This window comes from Mesoplodon densirostris, chromosome 8 (assembly GCF_025265405.1).
Source record: "Mesoplodon densirostris isolate mMesDen1 chromosome 8, mMesDen1 primary haplotype, whole genome shotgun sequence".
In the NCBI taxonomy this organism is placed as follows: domain Eukaryota; kingdom Metazoa; phylum Chordata; class Mammalia; order Artiodactyla; family Ziphiidae; genus Mesoplodon; species Mesoplodon densirostris.
In genome coordinates, this window is record NC_082668.1 from 107184995 (window position 1) to 107204503 (window position 19509).

Here is a 19509-nt window from a genome sequence, read left to right on the forward strand (position 1 = left end):
CTAGAGAATGGACTTGAGGATATGGGGAGGGGGAAGGGTAAGCTGTGACAAAGCGAGAGAGAGGCATGGACATATATACACTACTAAACATAAGGTAGATAGCTAGTGGGAAGCAGCTGCATGGCACAGGGAGATAAGATCAGTGCTTTGTGACTGCCTAGAGGGGTGGGATACGGAGAGTGGGAGGGAGGGAGATGCAAGAGGGAAGAGATATGGGAACAGATGTATATGTATAACGGATTCACTTTGCTGTACAGCAGAAACTAACACACCATTGTAAAGCAATTATACTCCAATAAAGATGTAAAAAAAAAAAAAAAGAATCAAGACTGGATGTATGTCTTCTTCTACTCTAAACACCCTTCTACAAGACTAGATGTTAGAAGGAAATTGTGTGTGTTTGTGTGTGTGTGTATGTTTGTATGTGTATGTGTGGTGGGAATTTTTTAAAATTAATACATGATGATCCATAAATGACTGACAGCTGAAACAGGGTTTCTCAGACTTTGGCTATCTTGACATTTTGGGCTGACAGTTATCTGTTGTAGGGTGCATTCCTGTCCATTACTGGGTGTTTACTAACATCCCTGGGTTCTACCAACTAGATGTTAGTAGCAAGCCCCCAGTTGTGACAACACGTCTCCAGACATTCCAAATGTCCCCTGGGGCAAAATCATTTCCAATTGAGAACAATTGATTTAATATCAGGTTTAATTTATTTTAAAAGAGAAGCCCAAGCTAAATTAATAGGCACTGAACACATATGTGTGCACATGTACATGCAAATATGGACAAAGAAACCTCCCAATGTCTTTAGGCTTCTTCCAAGAATCATACCTTCCCAGCACAAGAAGCAAGGTGCCATCTTGGCTTTCATTTCTAATGTGGCATGAGATTTGGGTGGTGTGTAAAATGAGACTTTCACTGGCTATCAAGCAAGGTATTTTTATTTTCCCATATACCAAATAACATCATTTCCCTAATAAAGACTCACAACACTTAGCTATAGGAACCCAATAAGTCAAATTGAATTTTCCAACAAAAATGGATATTTATCCAGAAAACATAGAAATCTTTACCCCAGCAATGTATCAACAAGGATGAGAGCATCAGTTGAGTTATACATTCTCCCCTTGAATTGATTTTTTTCACTTGCTCAGATGTTTCTCGGACTAACTTTACTAATGAATTTTCATAGTGGTTTAGTCCCTTGACTACGAAGCCACAGTCTGTACTTAATTATAATATTCTTTCCTAAGCCCAGGTCTTTTATCAGACCATTAACAGCTAGAAAAGATTTGCTGACATGACATCTAAAGTAATCTGTCTTGTTTATAAGTGACAAAACCAAGAATGCAATGTGCGTGGACACTGGTAGAGAAAAGCATATGTACATACCATGCATATATAACAGCACACAGCACCTGTCACAACTATACTTTTATTTAAATGTCTTACCAGTTCTTTTGAAGCCACAACATATATATATATATTATATATATATATATATTATATATATATATAATATATATAATATATATATATATCGATATATATTGCTACTTAATACCCCAAAACAGTGAAGAAAGGACAACAGGGAATATCTCTATTGTAGACTCACAATTTTAGAAAGAATTTCAAATTGGTTTGATATATTAAAAGATGCCTGAATATGTGTGAGACACTGACTTTTGTTAAGATGTGAGCAATGTACAAATACACACACACACACACACACACACACATATGTCTCCAAAACACATGACACATCATAAGGTTCTTTTCAAAACAAAAAATCAATAGCTCAAAACCAAAGGAAATACTTTGTAATTTTATGTCTCTTCCTGTATTCTTCACTGAATTAGATCACTGTTGAAGGAGCTCTGTGTTTCTCAGGTAACAGTAGCATGCCCTAAATAAATTCCAAGGCCAAGTTGCTCATTAATCCCATGTGTACTTATTACCCACATGCTCACGTATCATTATCTCCTGATTATGTTATTGAAATGTCAAGCTGAATATGTTTGAAGTTTTGTATTCTGTCCATTAGGTAAAAGAATCATGTGAAAGAACTATAAAAAAACCAAACTCACCATAAATCAGAATGCAAAGGATGATTACTGAACGTCACCCTGAAACAGAGTCTCCACAGTGGGACACGTCTGCATGTCTCCCAACAGCATTTATTCAATCTCGTGGCAAAACACATTTGATTGCAGAAAGTAAATAGATATTAATTTCCATCCAAATGCCCATTTCAATTCATTATCTAGAGAGGTAAATATTCACAAAGGGGACACCCAAGTCAGTACTGACCTTGGGGGATAATAAATTTTGACTTTTTCCAGAACAAGCAGTTCACATAGAGTGTATAAACATGTAAAATTCTATGTGGCATATAAACCATGAAAGAAAACTAATAACATAGCAAATTTATTATATATATGCGTGTGTATATGTGCAAGTATATATGTGTGTATATATAGTATTATAAATTACGTATTATTTTCAAATCTATTAAGAATGAAGAGCAGGAAATTCCCTGGCGGTCCAGTGGTTAGCACTTGGCACTTTAACTGCTGTTGACCTGGGTTCAATCCCTGGTTGGGGAATTAAGATCCTGTAAGCTGCATGGCACAGACCGAAAAATAAATAAATAAATTAATAAATTAAATTAAATTAAGCAATAGGTCCAATTAAAAAAAAAACAGAGCAGGAGTATTTGGAGTTCACTCATATGTGAGTACAGTGTAGATGTCAATGCAACGTGATTTTCTTTAAACATCTTTATTGGAGTATAATTGCTTTACAATGCTGTGTTAGTTTCTGTTGTACAACAAAGTGACTCAGCCATATGCGTACATATATCCCCATATCTCCTCCCGCTTGCATCTCCCTCCCACCCTCTCTATCCCACCCCTCTAGGTCTTCACAAAGCACCGAGCTGATCTCCCTGTGCTATACAGCTGCTTCCCACTAGCTATCTATTTTACATTTGGTAGTGTCTATATGCCGATGTTTCTCTCACTTCACCCAAGCTTCCCCCTCCCTGCTCCATGTCCTCAAGTCCATTCTCTATGTCTGCATCTTTATTCCTGCCCTGCCACTAGGTTCATCAGTACTATTTTTTTTTAGATTCCACATATATGCATTAGCATACAATATTTGTTTTTCTGACTTACTTCACTCTGTAGGACAGACTCTACATCCACGTCCATCCACGTCACTACAAATAACTCAGTTTCGTTTCTTTGTATGGCTGAGTAATATTCCATTGTATATATTTGCCACAACTTCTTTATCTATTCATCTGTCGATGGACATTTAGGTTGCTTCCATGTCCTAGCCATTGTAAGTAGTGCTGCAATGAGCATTGTGGTACATGACTGTTTTTGAATTATGGTTTTCTCAGGATATATGTCCAGTAGTAGGATTGCTGGGTCATATGATAGTTCTATTTTTAGTTTTTTAAGGAACCTCCATACTGTTCTCCATAGTGGCTGTATCAGTTTACACTCCCACCAACAGTGCAAGAGGGTTCCCTTTTCACCACACCTTCTCCAGCATTTATTGTTTATTTGTTTTGTTTTGTTTTGCTTTGTTTTGTTTTGTGGTACGCGGGCCTCTCACTGTTGTGGCCTCTCCCATTGCGGAGTACAGGCTCTGGACGCGCAGGCTCAGTGGCCATGGCTCACGGGCCCAGTCGCTCCACTGCATGTGGGATCTTCCCAGACCAGGGCACGAACCTGTGTCCCCTGCATCGGCAGGCGGACTCCCAACCACTGTGCCACCAGGGAAGCCCCTGTTTCTTGATTTTTTGATGATGGCCATTCTGACATGTGTGAAGTGATACTTCATTGTAGTTTTGATTTGCATGTCCCTAATGATTAGTGATGTTGAGCCTCTTTTCATGTGCCTCTTGGCCATCTGTATGTCTTCCTTGGTGAAATGTCTATTTAGATCTTCTGCCTGAACGGTACATTAAGCAAACACGCAAGCATATGCTGACAATTAACACTCCAACCAGAACCAGAAACCAAGATTGAAGCCACATAGGCCACAACTTAATTTCATGTGTGCACTTTCACCAGGTCCAGTCACATTCATTAATGTTAGGGAACACTGAGAGGAGCTCATGAAAGTTAGGAGATACAGGCCTGAGATTACAGAGGGTGCCTTCGGCTGTATGCTAGCTCTCTGCCCCTGTACTGTCCCTAAACCAGGCACGCTGTCTGTACTTGGCTTTCACTTAACCTTTCTGTACTTTAATTCAGTTTATCAAGTAGTTATTTTACCATTCACTGTATGGCCAACATGAAATCCCCTTCTTTTGAAAAGGTCAAAGGGGCACATGTATCTTTTTTGAATTATAGTTTTCTCCAGACATATGCCCAGGAGTGGGATTGCTTGATCATATGGTAGCTCTATTTTTTTAGTTTTTTGAGGAACCTCCATACTGTTTTCCATAGTGGCTGCACCAACTTACATTCCCACTAACAGTTTTGGAGGGTTCCCTTTCCTCCACACCCTCTCCAGCATTTGTTATTTGTGGACATTTTAATGACGGCCATTCTGACAGACATAGAGAACAGACTTATTGTTGCCAAGGGGGAGGGGCATGGGAAAGGGATGGATTGGGAGTTTGGGATGAGCAGATGCAAACTATTGTATAGAGAATAGATAAACAGCAAGTTCCTACTGTATAGCAAAGGGAACTATATTCAGTATCCTGTGATGAACAAGAATAGAAAAGAATATAAAAAAGAATATATATATATATATATATATATATATATATATACATATATATATATATATATATATATGTATATCTGAATCCCTTTGCTGTACAGGAGAATCTAATACAGCATTGTAAATCAACTGTATTCAATAATAAAATAAGTAAAAAAAGGTCAAAAGGGAATATCTGGGATGGAGGCAGATAATTCAAGGACCTTCATAAGATAATCTCTTTTTAACCTAAGAACGGCTATTCACATTAAGAAGATCAAAATGAGGAAGCATTTGTTTGACAAGCTACTATCCTTTCAAATAGCTAAATGCCAATAAGATACCCTTGCCCTGAGACTTATATAAAATAGCAACAAGAAAAAAACAGGCTTTCAAAGGGTTAAAAATGGGCACCTGGACAGAGGTAATATTTAAAATATTTAATAACCTCCACATCAGGCCATCAACTGATGCAAACAGACCAGATGCAGGTGGCAAGCACCCAGGGTGGCCTTGCTGCTTCACACCAGCCAAGTGTTGGCCACCATTGAGGCCACCACCCCCACTTTTCATAAAACCATCATGATATGCCTAATCACCTTTGCATGAAATTATAAACTTGGAGATTCCTACAGTTACAGGTAAGGCAGAAGGCTTTGTGTGGTACTTCCATGAAGAATCAGAGAGAGGAGAGTCAGTTGAGTGATAGGATTCTGCATCTCCTCCCCCCATTTCCCCCAAAGCCGCCACATGTGTAATTTATTTTACATAGAAATTCTGCATAAGACTTCATTTTGGAAACCAAAACATTCTCTTCCTAAAATAAGTTTAAATATTTAAGGTCTTATTTCTTGGAGCACTCGTTCTTTCTGAGAGCTAGAACACAGCACGGATTCTTTGCCTCAGTCAGTGTGAATGACTTTGGGATCCACCACGTCCTTTCCTGATGGCAGCCATGGATGGAGGAAAAGATGCAATGCTGTGAGTGTGCTGACCATTGAACAAATCACTCAGCCTCTTCAAACCTAGGCAAGAAGGTCCACTGAGACACGTAAATAGCTGAAAAAGAGGACCAAGGCGACACAGAGACCACATAACTCAGCCAAACAATAGCTCAGGTCGAAGGGACAAAGGCAGGGGAGCTGGAGAATAAAGTACAGAATTCCTGGGTCTGGCTTTCCGTGCAGCTGGCGACGAAAGAAAGTTGGACACAGTCGGGGGTGGCCTTTCTCTGCCAAGCAGACTCTCTGAGGCCCGCAGAGCACATGCTCATCATGGGACCTCATCTGCGGTGGAGAATAATGGTATTCAGCATGTGCTTGTTCAAAACCCTCCCTCCCATCTATCCCCACCGGGTGAAAGGAGGTTAGGGGCTGGATATGGGTTGAACCCTGCAGCCCGAAGACAGTAAACAGATCTGAATGCAAGCCAGTCCTTGCATTTTTAGAACATATTATTGAAGTATCACACAGAGGGGTTTTCTTATTAGCACCAACTTTAAAAAACAAACAAACAATAAAACAGAACATCCATCTAACAAAATCTAGGAGGGGTACAGTATGATGGAGTGATGAAAATATTGTACTTAGAGAGGAAGTTCTCTAGGGAGCATGAAACAGGAGTGGACACACTAACAGAGGACACTAGTCGTGGAATCCACAAGGCCACTAGTGATGGGCACAGAGCCTTAACGGGAAAGGCTTTAGCAAGTAAGACAACCAAATTTTACAAACAGCCAGACTTACAGGAATGGTTTGCCACAGGGATTTCGAGTTATGGGGGAAGTGTTGCCTGCAGGGTTAGAATAAGGTGACCTGCATGTGGAGGAGGAATCTGTAGGTCTGGACTGACAAGGCATTTCTCACCCTGGGTCAGAGGGAAGGTCTGCAAGGTTGATCATCTCAAGTTCAAGAACAGCTCACCCTTAGCTTTTGGTTCAAGGGAATGGCAGATTGAGTGTAACAGACTATGGGCGCTGGAATTAGGGAAATGTGCATTATCATCCTAGCGTGACTATCTGCAAGCTATTTGATCCTGAGTAAGTCACCTGATGGTCCAAGCTGGCACATGCTCACCCTAGAATGAAGAGGAGGGAACCTATCACATCAAACTGTGGGGAGGAACAGGATGAGTCCCTCAGGTACCACCCCCAGCATGAGGTGTATGTTTGGAAGCCCTTCCGGGGAAGAAACACATCACTTGACTTTATCTCGCATCTCCAGTGCTCTGACATTCCAATCTGCTGGTTTCATTTCTTGTGACTGTGTCGAATAGTCCCTGATTGTTGTAGAAGGAGAGGCATTAATCTCTCTTTTAATATCCTGGTGAGCTCAGCCTGCCTCCAATCGGAAAACAATCTGCCCTCGTTGACCCCAATCCTGTAACCTGGCAGAGCTCATTTCCTCAAAGGTAAGCTCCGTGAATGGGGCAGCACATCGCCAGGTGACTGCCATGGAGTGTGGTGCAGACTTGGAGTGGGGCTGAGCAGACTTCTTCCCCACAGCCCCTCCCAGAAGCCCCATTTCACCAAGCAGACGTGTGGGTTTCCTTTCCTCCTGTGAATTGATAAGCTCTTCTCACCTCGCATTATCGATTAAGCATAATCTGCAGCCCACAGACCAGGCACAGTTGATGGGAAAGGAAGCTACCTGTTCCAAGATGAGAGAAGAGACAGGGAAGTTGTTCTCGTTCATATAGGAATCCTAGAAGGGGTACATAGGGGGAAAGAGGCAAAGAGCTTAGGCCTGTGCCCCTGGGTGTATGTGGCCCTTTACATGGGTTAAGTGAATCAATTTTGCTCATCAATTTTTTTTTTTTCTTTTTTGCAGTACGTGGGCTTCTCACTGCTGTGGTCTCTCCCACTGTGGAGCACAGGCTCTGGACGTGCAGGCTCAGCGGCCATGGCTCACGGGCCCAGCCGCTCCGCGGCATGTGGGATCCTCCCGGACCGGGGCATGAACCCACGTCCCCTGCATCGGCAGGTGGACTCCCAACCACTGCACCACCAGGGAAGTCCCTGCTCATCAATTTTTAATCAAAGATTATGGGAGAATGTTTTCCTCATAATACACCCATGGATGTAATATGGAGCAGAATGCAAATTTGTCTGAGTGGTTAAGACAAAATTCAAGAAATTACATGCTTCAGTGGCCACGTGAAGCTGAGCTCTCGTACTCCCCTGGGTTCCTTGCACTCTTTTTTTCCGTCAAGCAGCACTTCAATGGCAAAGTTTAAAAAGCATTAGCCTCGGCCATAAAACAATAAAATAGGAGTCATTTACTAAATGTTAATTGAAACAGGCAGAGTCAAGGGAGGGGGATAGAAAAGAGAGAGAGAGGTGCAGCAGAGAGACAGGGAGGGGACAGGAGTGGAAGAACATGGGGAAGGGGAGGAGGTGGGAAGAAGGAAGAAAAGGAAGGAGCATCAAAAAGAAGGCAAATTGGAGTGAAGGAGAAGAAACACTGAAGACAAGGAAGCAAGAGAAAAGACTCAGGAAGAGGAAAGAGGTGCTTAATACCATGAGCAAGACTAAAGTGGAGGACCCCAGTGCCATGGCTTTGATTTGAAGAGATACTACTACCTTTTGTTGTTGTTGTTTCTGGACTATGTGAACAGCAATCCAAATCTCCCCCTCATCAACTGATTTTCAATGAACAGTAGGCTTTCATGAATGTATGGAGAAATAAGTGCATAGTAGCCATTTCATAAGTATTTTTTGAATGAACGAATGAAAGAATGATGCGTTTGCAGGTGGATTAGCACTAATAATTCATCGAGCATTGTAGCAGTACCTGATTTTAACCCAACATTTACAAGAAGAAGAGAACATCTGTACCATGTATCCACCAAAAGCAGCCTTCAGAAATACCCAGAAGGAAAGCACAGCTCTACAAACCTTCGGATTTAACTTCCCTCTGCCCGAGTCTCCTGCAAATGAAGAGCTTAGGATACTGGGAACACTACATATACTTCTGCTCAGGTTCACTGATTTTTTTTCTCAAGGTCTCTTCAAGGATGCTTCTCCCTAAGGCTGACATCTTCTGCCAGGGTTTGCTGGAGGGGACATTCTCCTTTTCTAGAGGAAGCTCTTTTCTCCACTCCCCTTGAGGTTCACTGGCCAAACCCCAGAGGCAGGGACATACCTGATCACACCTCGACAGAGCCCAGGAATTAAGTGAGGAACCCAGACAGTCACGTGTCTCTGTAAGGTAAGGACTGATTCTGCCCACAGTCCCTGTGACATCAGAGTTAAAATGAGAACGTTTCCATCTGCCTCGGCAATCACTCAGCCCTGTGATTAAGGGACAGTGAGCCCCTCCATCTTTGCTTAAGAATGGAAATGTAGTTGTCTCTGCCTTGATTGCTATTGTAACTGATTTTGAGAAAATCCATGTTGAGGTTCATTGTTAATTATAACAAGTCTAATTATTGAATTCCCACATCATGTGTCATTTATACTGAGTTACTCTTGTTATACTTACACTGATTCTATAAGGCTCATGTTATTATCCATAGGAAATACTCACTGAGTGAGAGTCACATCAACCCAGAATTGTGTGACCTATGCCTTTTCTACTGTCCTCTGTCACCTCCCCATTGCCCACCTGTTGTATAATACGTTCACCCTTGTAATTCAGAGCGTCAGTCTGGTGGAAACCAGGAAGTTGGTGACACTTTTCTTGGACATTCTAAACATTCCTCTACTTTGCCTTTCCCCAACTCAGAACATTCTCTTCCCCTCCTTCAAACACCCAGCTCTATCTCTTCTAGAATCGTTTCTTTTGGAAAGGTCTGTTTCTCTCAGTCCAGCAGAGTTCAGTACGGATTTAAGTTCCTATATTTTCTTTCCCAGTGAGGCTCTGTGTCTTAGGGCTTTTCTGTATGAATTGAAAGGCTTTTTCTCACATCTACAGATTCAGGGACTAACGGAGTTAACAGAAGAGTTGTTTGGGGACAGATGGGGTGAGGGCGTTGGAATCCAGTGGGCTTTCCCAAGTGCAGTGGGTGGCAGATCTCTGTCAGGACTGTGCTTAGAATAGGTCTTGATGGAGATTTCGCATTTGGTGACTGTGCCCACATGCAAGGCAGCACCAGCATCCAACAGACGTTTTTCTCCCCTCTTTTCCCACCTTAACATAATCAGGGAAAAGCCAATGGTAATACCCAAAATACATGGTCACATGACAGAGAGTGGAGTGGAGAAGAGAGGAAGGAAAACCAAGAGGAAGGGAGGATGGGAGGAAGCAAGGGGGAAAGGAAGGAACAATGGGAGGGAGGGGAGGAGGGGGGAAAGGGAACTGAACATATATATTCAGCAAACAGTAGCCTAGACTCACACCTACAAGCGTCTGTCTGTTAGGCAAATCTCTTTAGACTATTTGCCTTGAACTGTCTTCAGAAGGATATATCTGCTTTCAAAGGTGGAAAGTTAAAAATAATATACACCACGAGCTGTGTTTTGGCATTTTCCTTCACTTCTGTCTTCAACATTGCTGTTGTCGTCCTTTAAAACTCAATCAATTCAGCTGATCCAGGGAACAGATGGCATTAATCAACCCCCCGAGAATATGCACAAAAGCAATTAGAAATGTAGAGACATGGAATTTATGCCAGCAAATCAATTACCAATGATGGCAAATCAACATGGCTTATCCAACTTCCCCTGTTTGTTTTTCCACGGAGCGACCTCTGATAGTAGTAATGATCCCTAGTTTACCCCCCTGCCAGAGGGGGGATGAGAATGGGACGCTGAGATTTAATTGCATCATCCTTAATGACTAGTTCTCACTCTGCTGACAAAAACCAGCATAATTTACAGACTACATGATGCATCAGGATGATAGATACAGACAGCATGGGCTATATGGTGTCATGCAAATATGAAATAAACTGCACTGAAAATATGGTCGTTTGGTATTCCCTGAGAAGAACTTCATTTCAGAAAACAGAGCACCTTTTCTAGCCTCTATAGCTCTCCTTTGTCAAAAACAATGGGAGAAGCTACAGAATATATTTTAACTACAAATCTGTGCCTTCTGTGAGTTTACTAGCTCATAGATTCCTAGGGTTTGAATTGACTTGCCTCATGATTTTCTTTCTGATTCTTTATGACCTTTGCAGATTCTGAAACTTTCTTCCTTAGGCCCTTATTAATTATCACCTGAGTTAATGTAATAAGCTCTTCCCTGGCTTTCTTACTACTAGCCTTTGCCCATTTTAATCTATCCTTCACACGGCGATTTTTTAAAAAACAAAAATCTGATTAGTATTATCTAATCGCATGTGCAAAATCCTTTGATGACTCTCGGTAGTTATAACAGTAAAAATCAAAGACTCCCATGTTTACCTAGTTGTCTAGTTTCTTATTCTACCCCTATGCCTACGAGCCACTCTTACAAGTAGTCACCACAACACAGAAAGCCTGTAATAACCTCCCCTGCTCTGCCCAGCTGGGAAGTTTGACTGTAAGTCTCTGTTTCCCTCAGAGAGCCTGCCTTGATGCCCCAGCCGGTTTGAGATGCTCACCTGTGCCTTACATGACACACTCTGTGCTCACCTTCATTATAGCATTTATCACTTTGATATGATTAAAGATTTATTTTTCTGGCTGCTCATGTTCAAAGTTCCTTGGGGTCATGAACTCTACCTTCTTATGCATCTTTACTTCTCCAGCTTCATAGAAAAACTTGACTTTTAAGAAAGAGAACCTTTCATTGAGATTCATTTCTTCAACAAGTTTTTCAAATGAGTAACACACACATATGCTTAACACTTAAATCTTCTCCCAACCACAGCTTAAGAAGATGACATCAGAGACTCAGGATTATGTTATCAGGCAGTGTTGTAGGTTTGCAATTAAATAAGATCTTTCCCGTAATTTATGACTAAAGCCCCATTAAATAAACGTTTCCTCTTTATACTGAACCCTGGGCTATGAAGAATATATTGCTATATATAGCAATATATATATCTGTGTATTTTCAGACTATATGAGAAACACTCATTAAAATTGTAAAAGCAAGTTAATAAAATTAGCTCAAGGGCCTCCCTGGTGGCGCAGTGGTTGAGAGTCCGCCTGCCGATGCAGGGGATACGGGTTCGTGCCCCGGTCTGGGAGGATCCCATATGCCGCGGAGCGGCTGGGCCCGTGAGCCATGGCCGCTGAGCCTGCGCGTCCGGAGCCTGTGCTCCGCAACGGGAGAGGCCACAACAGTGAGAGGCCCGCATACCGCAAAAAGAAAAAAAAAAAAAATTAGCTCAAAATTGGTACTGAGGTCAAATGAATGGAGAGACTTTCTCTTTTAGGAAGAAGTAGCCATTTGACACAGAAATAAGATCATGCCAGGAAACTCATGGAAATGTGCAGCCCTGTGTAAAGGCAGGGGCCCATTTATCAGCTCCATATCCAGTCAAATTATCTAAACTTCTGTTCTTTCACTTAAAAGCTACACATGCTAACATCTTCTTAACATTTTCAAAACTAGAGTAGGTAATACTTGTCACTTGGAAAAGAAAAAAACAACCCATAAAACAAATACATTTTAAAAGATTCTAGCAGCTGGACCATAGAAGGATCTTAGTTTAGAAATGAAAAATTTTAGTTGGAACCCATTCATTTACTCTTTCATCCATGCATTTGCCCAGTATTTTAGATACTGACTATAGACATTCAAATAAAATATGATAATCAGGAAAATGTGCATCTAGTTGGGAAGACAAGGACTAGAAGAAGTGTTATGGAAATAGAGTAGTAATATAAAGAGATATTTGACCCAGCCTGGGGAAAGTGTATTTGTTGGGGGAGAGGGGGATGGAGAAAGTGACAGAAGATAAAAATGTGAAAGGCCATTCTAGACCAAGCAGACGGCATATGCAAAATAAATGCAAGGAGATGTGAGAAAACATGGCTCGTTTTGGATGGCGAAGTTCCATAAACTGGAAATAAAGCAATGTGGGAGGAGTGATTGGGATGAAATTTAGGGTATTAGGCAGAGCCCAATACATTCAGGACCAGCCTTCTGCTGAGAAAGGAAGCTCATCCCTGCTATTTATTGATAATTAATATGTTTGGTCTGGCATCTACAGACTCACAAGACATGACGCCAACAGAGGTACCTTTTATGGCATTGTTGTGTGTGTGTGGTCACAAATCTTTAACAAGCTTATGCCCTTTCCTTATCAGGTTTTAAACTGAAACTTGTAGAAGAAAAAACATCTGGTGCTCCTCCAGATATGAGGCTTCCTGTCTTTGACCATTGTGATGTTCAACATCTTGCATCAAATCTAGATTCCAATTGTTTGGTTGTTTTTTGAAGGTATAACTCAGGAGTTGGTTCTTGTGGAAGCAGCTGCCTCCATGCCCTCTGCTATGGATAGGCTGCAGAGACTAACCACAGAAATGCCAAGGCAACGTTCTACAGATGCTCACACATAGACCCCATCAGAATGCAGGGGAATTAATTTCATATCTTGCAAAGAGTCTGATCTTTGGAAGTAGATAGATATAGGTCCAGATCCTAAATTTTTTTTTCATTGCTTAGCTTTATGATCCTGGGAAATTTATTAACTTCTATTAACCTTAAATTTAGTCATCTGTAAACCCGATTTAATAAGGTCTACCTGTGCTGCCTTGTCAAATTATGAGAACACGGCACATGGCATGAGAGATACAAAGTGCATAGCAGTTAGTAGGAATTAAAACCCTATTAAGTTGTTATTCTAAATATAACTGCTTAACAATTTTGAGCACAGTTTTCCCAGAAGTATCCAAATGGAATGACCAGTAGGCAACATCAACTGTTAAAGACAAAAATGTATTGGGACAAATAAGGGACAAACAAGACCTTAATAATCATTTGATCCCACTTCTTAATACACCAACATCATTAGGATAAGTCAATAACCTTTATAAGGACATCTGCCAGAAAGTGTCAGAATTTTGATGAATGAAGACAGTTTCCCCTATGAATTAAAAAAAAAAATGTCATTAGGCTCCAAGTGAGTACACCAAAGCTTCAAAATAAAGCCTTATTGAGTGAATGACTTTTGTATTCTGGCCTTTCAGGTAACTAGAGCATCTCCTCACTGTCCTATATGACAAGGATAATTAGCTTTGTATATATAGGTCATATTTCAGCAGAGTTCTGGCATGTAAGATAAAGGGCTTTGGTTCACCAACTAAAGGCTTTAGGAACATTGCAAATGATATCACATTAGTTTGTTTTGTAACAAATGGACACTGAAAAGTAAGGCAATCTAGTAAAGAGAAACTGGGTCCCACTAAAGAAAGAAAAGGCTAGAGGGGCAGGGAAAAAAGAAAACTGCAACTTAGAAGACAGTCATTCATTAGAATAAGAGGTGGGGGTGAGTAAGGTGATTCTTATAGAACCTAACTTTCTTCTAAGTCTATACCCTTGTGTGAAAATTGCTAGTCTAGCTGTTCATATTTTTCAGTTGTGGAAATATGATTCTAGTTTGGAGACGGGGACTATGCGGACAGAAAGGCAAGAGAGTTCATATGGATGGTGAAAGACGAGCCCATTCAACCATGGGAAAATCTTCTGGACTCTTCCAAACGAGCATTATAATGCTTCTTTCACTTTGGATGACCATAAATGCCACAAAAAGTATACCACAAACACCTTCCTGCTGAAGATAATCTGATGTTTGTTTATTTATAATATTACGTATTGATTGTGTTTGTGTGTAAGCTTCAGATAACTCAAGGTACAGTGCATCTCTTTATTTGAAGATCTTTAGGAATATGATTGACATTTTCCTATATTTTCGATAAAGTTCTGCCTGTGATGAAAGGGGTAAAGAGTTTTTTATTTCTCTCTCAAGGCTGTTATCTGTGTGAACCTAATATGTAGCAACAAAGAGATAAGATGTTTAGAGAGATCATTCAAAGTGACTGATTGGTCAGAATGAAGGCTCTTTATAACCATGTAACATCCAATTATTGTAAAATAAAGTGAACAGCGACCCTATAAGTGTCTCCTGCATTCCTCTTATCTTTTGAATGCAAGTTCTCCCACTATAATAGTCTTTCAACGTACCCACTATTCGAAGAATCTCCTCTGTAAAATTTGAGCTGCTGTTCTATTTGGAAGTAGATACATAGCTCAATTGCTATTTTATACCTGAGCTGTGAGCACAGAAACGATGCATCACCTGATGGGCATTTGGCATCTTAGCTGTAGCATAACTAGGGCTAGAACTCCTAGCATTTCAAACTCCTGGTTTCATTTTAACTAACTATCAAGTCACATCGTTTCTTCTTGTGTCAAAGGAGCTGATATTATATGTAAAATGGTTTTTCATTTAACACTGTCCTATCATATCTACATTTGAAATTAATTAATTCCCTCAGGGTAAACTCAAAGGAAGTGTTATAGCTATTTAATATCCTGAAAATCCGAAATTGGGGAATTTCCAGAGTTTTTATTACTGGTGGGTAATTATGTTCTCTGCACAGATTCATCTTATCTATACTGTAGCTGGCCTTCTAACCTAACTTTATTTAATTTTGTTTAATTAGAAACTTATAAAATCTATAATTGGGTAAGCATTCTTTTTTCCCTTACAGCTAAATTCCCAAGTTTTGCTCAGATTATGAGAAAATTAAACACACACACACACACACACACACACAAACGTACACACATCCTACATACACACAGCAATAACAACAGAAAAAATTATTATTAGAAGAATGGAAACAATTAAAATTTGTTTTTACTTGTGAACTTTGTTCACAAGTATACCATGGAGCATCTTGGGTAAATAATCCATTTCCAAGACAACTGTCATGAATGACTTGAAGTATTATTTCAAAATATAGAAATAATCTTGTGAAAAAAATCTTCCAAATTATCTATAACCTTACACAAATTGACTATTTGACAGGAGATTTCTTTTCCTCATTAGATGCATCTAAATGTTAATGGGTTGTAGGTAACTAGTAAGTCAAAGTAGACAATACAAGTCTGGAAGAATTGTAGAATGTTCTTTTTTTTTTTTCTTCGAGGTTCTGCATCATAGGTTTCAAAGACCACCAGGATTGAATTCAGAAGTAATTTTCTGCTGCTATTCTATTGTTCACTGAATTAATACATTTTGTCTGGCAAAATAAAAACATTTAACATTATACTTTAGGAACATTGACCCCAAAATATTTAGCAAGCAGCGTGCCTTCAACTGAAATGCTGATTGGAAACAGGTAAATTAAACTGTCCCTGATGAAATACTAAAGATCATTATCACAAAGTTTTATTTTAAGTGTTCAGAATTAGCTTTATTGCTGCATCAGTAATGATAAGCATGAGCCTTAAACTCATACCATTTAGGTTTTATGTGCATTATTATAACATTAACCATAATTCAATTAGTTTACAGAAAAAGCCATTCTATAATTTTTTTCCTCGCTCTTAAGGTGCTACATAAGGAAGCCCAAACCATATTCCTATAGAGTATGTTCTATTTATTTCACCCTTATTCCTCATCCCTCTTTCACGGATCTTCAAAATAGTCACTATTTTCAGGTAGGTAAATGTGCTAAAGGAAAAACACGGCTATTTCGTTGCCACACCTTTGCATCATTAGGACAATACTGACCTCTAGTGTTTTAGGAAGTAGAGAAACTAACTCAGTACTGTGCCTAAGTTCCTCTTACTGAACCACTTAGATGTTTTTCTAAAGCACCATGGGAACAATTTTACTTAAAAAAAGAAAAAAAGGAGGAGGAGGGGCTGGAGGATGTGGGGAGAGGAGAGAAACAGCAGATTCTACCCTGTCTCTCCCTATTCTCTGAAATAATTTCTGAACTAAGGCCCTTTGGCTCCTTTTTAAAGAGGTTGACCTCTTCAGCACTCCCTTAGAACACAAAACTTTAATAAAATCTTTATAACACATTTCCACTAACTATCGATTTTGGATCCCCCAAACTTCCAATCACAGATAGAAACACTGGCTCAGCTTTGGCCCATTCTCAGTAAAGGACATTTGTCTAAGTGTCTTCCTTTGAGGTATAGCCCCGGATTGAGTATCTCTTTCTTAAGGTCCTCTTGGACCTAAGAGAGTGGGAAGTGAGGTAAAGAAACTTGTGGTAAATGGTCTTCCTACCCTTCTCTAACAGTGATGGTTTAGAGTCCCCCCCCCCACAAAAAAATAGTATCAAAACTGTTCCAATACAGTTAGGTATTTCTGAGGGTCATGGTGGGGTTAGCAGATAAGGGAGCATGCTCAGAAGCTTGAGGAACCTTGATAAACCATCTTTGGAAACAACACAGACAGCTTAATTGCATTCTTTCTCATTTAGGAGTTTCCAGAGCTGGAAAAACTTCCCTTTCTCTGCCTAGAGAGGCAGCTGAACAATTGAGCTTGAACCTCTGATGGCTCCAGAGATTTATTAAGTTTGACAAACTAGGTTCTTGAAATACACAGTGCAGGTGGCACATCCCCAGGTGTCCTGCCTTCCTGCCTATTAAATTAAATGCCCTGCACTTGCCGATGTTAGAGCTTGGACGACAGAGGGAACACTTAATGCACTCCTTGGCACAAAGGTTTTGGGGGTGGAGTGCGCATCAAAGCTCTTCCTCCTGTAACAGGGTCAGCCATTGATCTTGTGGTTTGACTACACCGGGCCATGACTCTTAGGCCAAAACTCCCAACCCTATTAAACCGATGACCATTGGTTGCAAGATACCCCAACTGGAGCATTCTGCCTAGGAGACAGCTGAAAGCCATGGACTGTGAGGCACTGGACATACTACAAATCTGAGCGAGGCAGCCGCTTTCAGAAATGAGCCTCTGTCACCGAGTGCGGTGGCTGTGAGCATCTCTTGTCTCTGGAAGCTCAGCCCCCAGTGCATCCAGTCTGAACTGGGAGCCCCGCTCGGGGAAAAGCCCCCGCTGAGACCAGGCAGGCAGAGAACGCGGAGCTGACGGGAGGCGGAGGGTAGAGAACCTTCCCTTCTCCCCCGAACTTTGCGATTCGGGGAGAAGGGCAGGAAATCCAACGGGGCCGGCTCCTTCGAGCTCTGCGAACTTTTGGGATGGTTAGAGTGACAGAAACACACGAATCAGCATTTTTCCCCTTCCCCTCTGCTCAGAGCAGACACAATTGAACACGCTTGGACAGTTCAATGTGTTTCCAAACGCCAGCGTCTCCCACCTCACCTACCCGCCCCCAGCTCCTGGAACTCACAATTTGCCGCTGTTAATCCTAAATGCCACAAGCTGGAGAAGAACAAAGTGAACACGCTGGTCAGCCGTAGTCCAGAATCCATTTCCCCCGAGTAAGAGGTCCCTCCCAGTCGAATCTCAAATTCGCAGGCGCCAGCCGCGGCTTCTTCTTTCTCTGTCTCTCTCTCTTTCTCCTCTGCACCGCCTGACCCCTTCCCACCCCCCCTTGGAGAGGCACTCGCGGCTTCACTCCATCCCGTGCCCAAACGCTCTACGGAAACCGTGGCGGGGGCTCCTCCGGAGCTGCGGAAGGAGGTACTGTCCCCGCAACGGCCGCCGGCACCACTCGCCTTCCTCGCTCGCCTCTTCCTCCTCCTTAAAGGTGCAAACCCCGACCCGACGCAACGGCAGGCGCCGAGCTCGCTCGACCGCCGACTGCACCCCGTCGGCAGCTAGAACTGGAATCAGCACCCGGGCGGCGGACAGCTCCTTATAGGCGAGCGTGGCGCGCGGCGCCGCCCCCGGCCAGGCCCGCCCCTCGCTCTCTGGTAGGAGCGGCCTGGGCGGGTCTTCGCTCGGTTCGGACGCCTTCCACCCCGGCCGGCTGGCGCTGCGGTGCGCGCCGGCCACTTGGAGGGGAGCGGGGAGGGAGCGCACATTTCCATCTCTGCCTCCGTCTCTTTGGCTTCCCCTCCCTCTCCGCCCCCACAATGTGTGTGTGTGGGGGAGTGCATAAAGGCATCGAAATTTAAACCAGGTTTTCGAAGAACGATGCTAAAGGGTTACTAAAAGGAGCTGGAACGCAGAACGCATTATCAAGAGGGAATTTCCCATGGAAAGCTTGGCAACGAGATGCTTTTTTTTTTTTTTTTTTTTTTGAGAGGAGAGGGAAGACTTGAATTATTGAATTACGCGATTGAACTTCCCCTGTGCTTGTTCTCTAGGATGGAAGGCTGGCGGGTATTGGTAATATTGGAATTTCCGATCTAGCGGTTTAACGTGGTCCCGCACCCGCCCCCAGCTCCCACCTCCCGTGGCTCATCTTTTCACAGCGGACCACGTCTGCGTCTCCCTCCCAGCTGCTGGCCTGTAGCTTCGGGCAAGTACTGCAAGGTGTTTGGTGCTTTCGGTTCCGGAGCCCGGGAGGTTCCTGGCGTCTGAGAGAGACGGGGAGACAAATTGGGTATGGTAATGATGAGAGAGGCAGGGTGGTCCTGGCTGGCTCATAGCATTAGAGATCTGAAAGCTCCTCTGGAGCGGTTTAAATTAAAATGCGGGAAAGGAGTAGTTTTGGTTTCTTCCTAGAAGCTCCCTAATAGAAACCCTGGTTTTGTCTTTGGCTTCTAGTTTGCATCTGGGGACTCTCCTGCTTGACCATAAAGCAACTTATTTTGTTTTTATTGAAGGTGTCAGAAAGCTGTCAAACCTTAACAAAATGAGGGGCCATAATGATTTCTATGTGAAGCTTACAATCAAGTTAGGGATGGAGTCACTTCAGAGGAAGCTGATGTCTCCCTTTCCCTCCCGCCCCATTTTCCTCAGCAGCAACAAATATGCAGACTTATTTTACACTGTAGATTCCTGACAACCCTT

At 42.0% G+C, this 19509-nt stretch overlaps 1 protein-coding gene across 1 annotated transcript in view; it reads right to left on the minus strand.

Annotated features, from left to right (window-relative positions):
• CNTNAP5 (contactin associated protein family member 5) overlaps window positions 1-18020 on the minus strand; it is a 914769-nt gene extending 896749 nt beyond the window's left edge. The window contains exon 1 of the mRNA XM_060106110.1: window positions 17939-18020. Within this exon, the coding sequence (XP_059962093.1) occupies window positions 17939-18020 (82 nt within the window). The remainder of the gene's footprint in view (window positions 1-17938) is intronic.
• Window positions 18021-19509: the final 1489 nt, after the last annotated feature.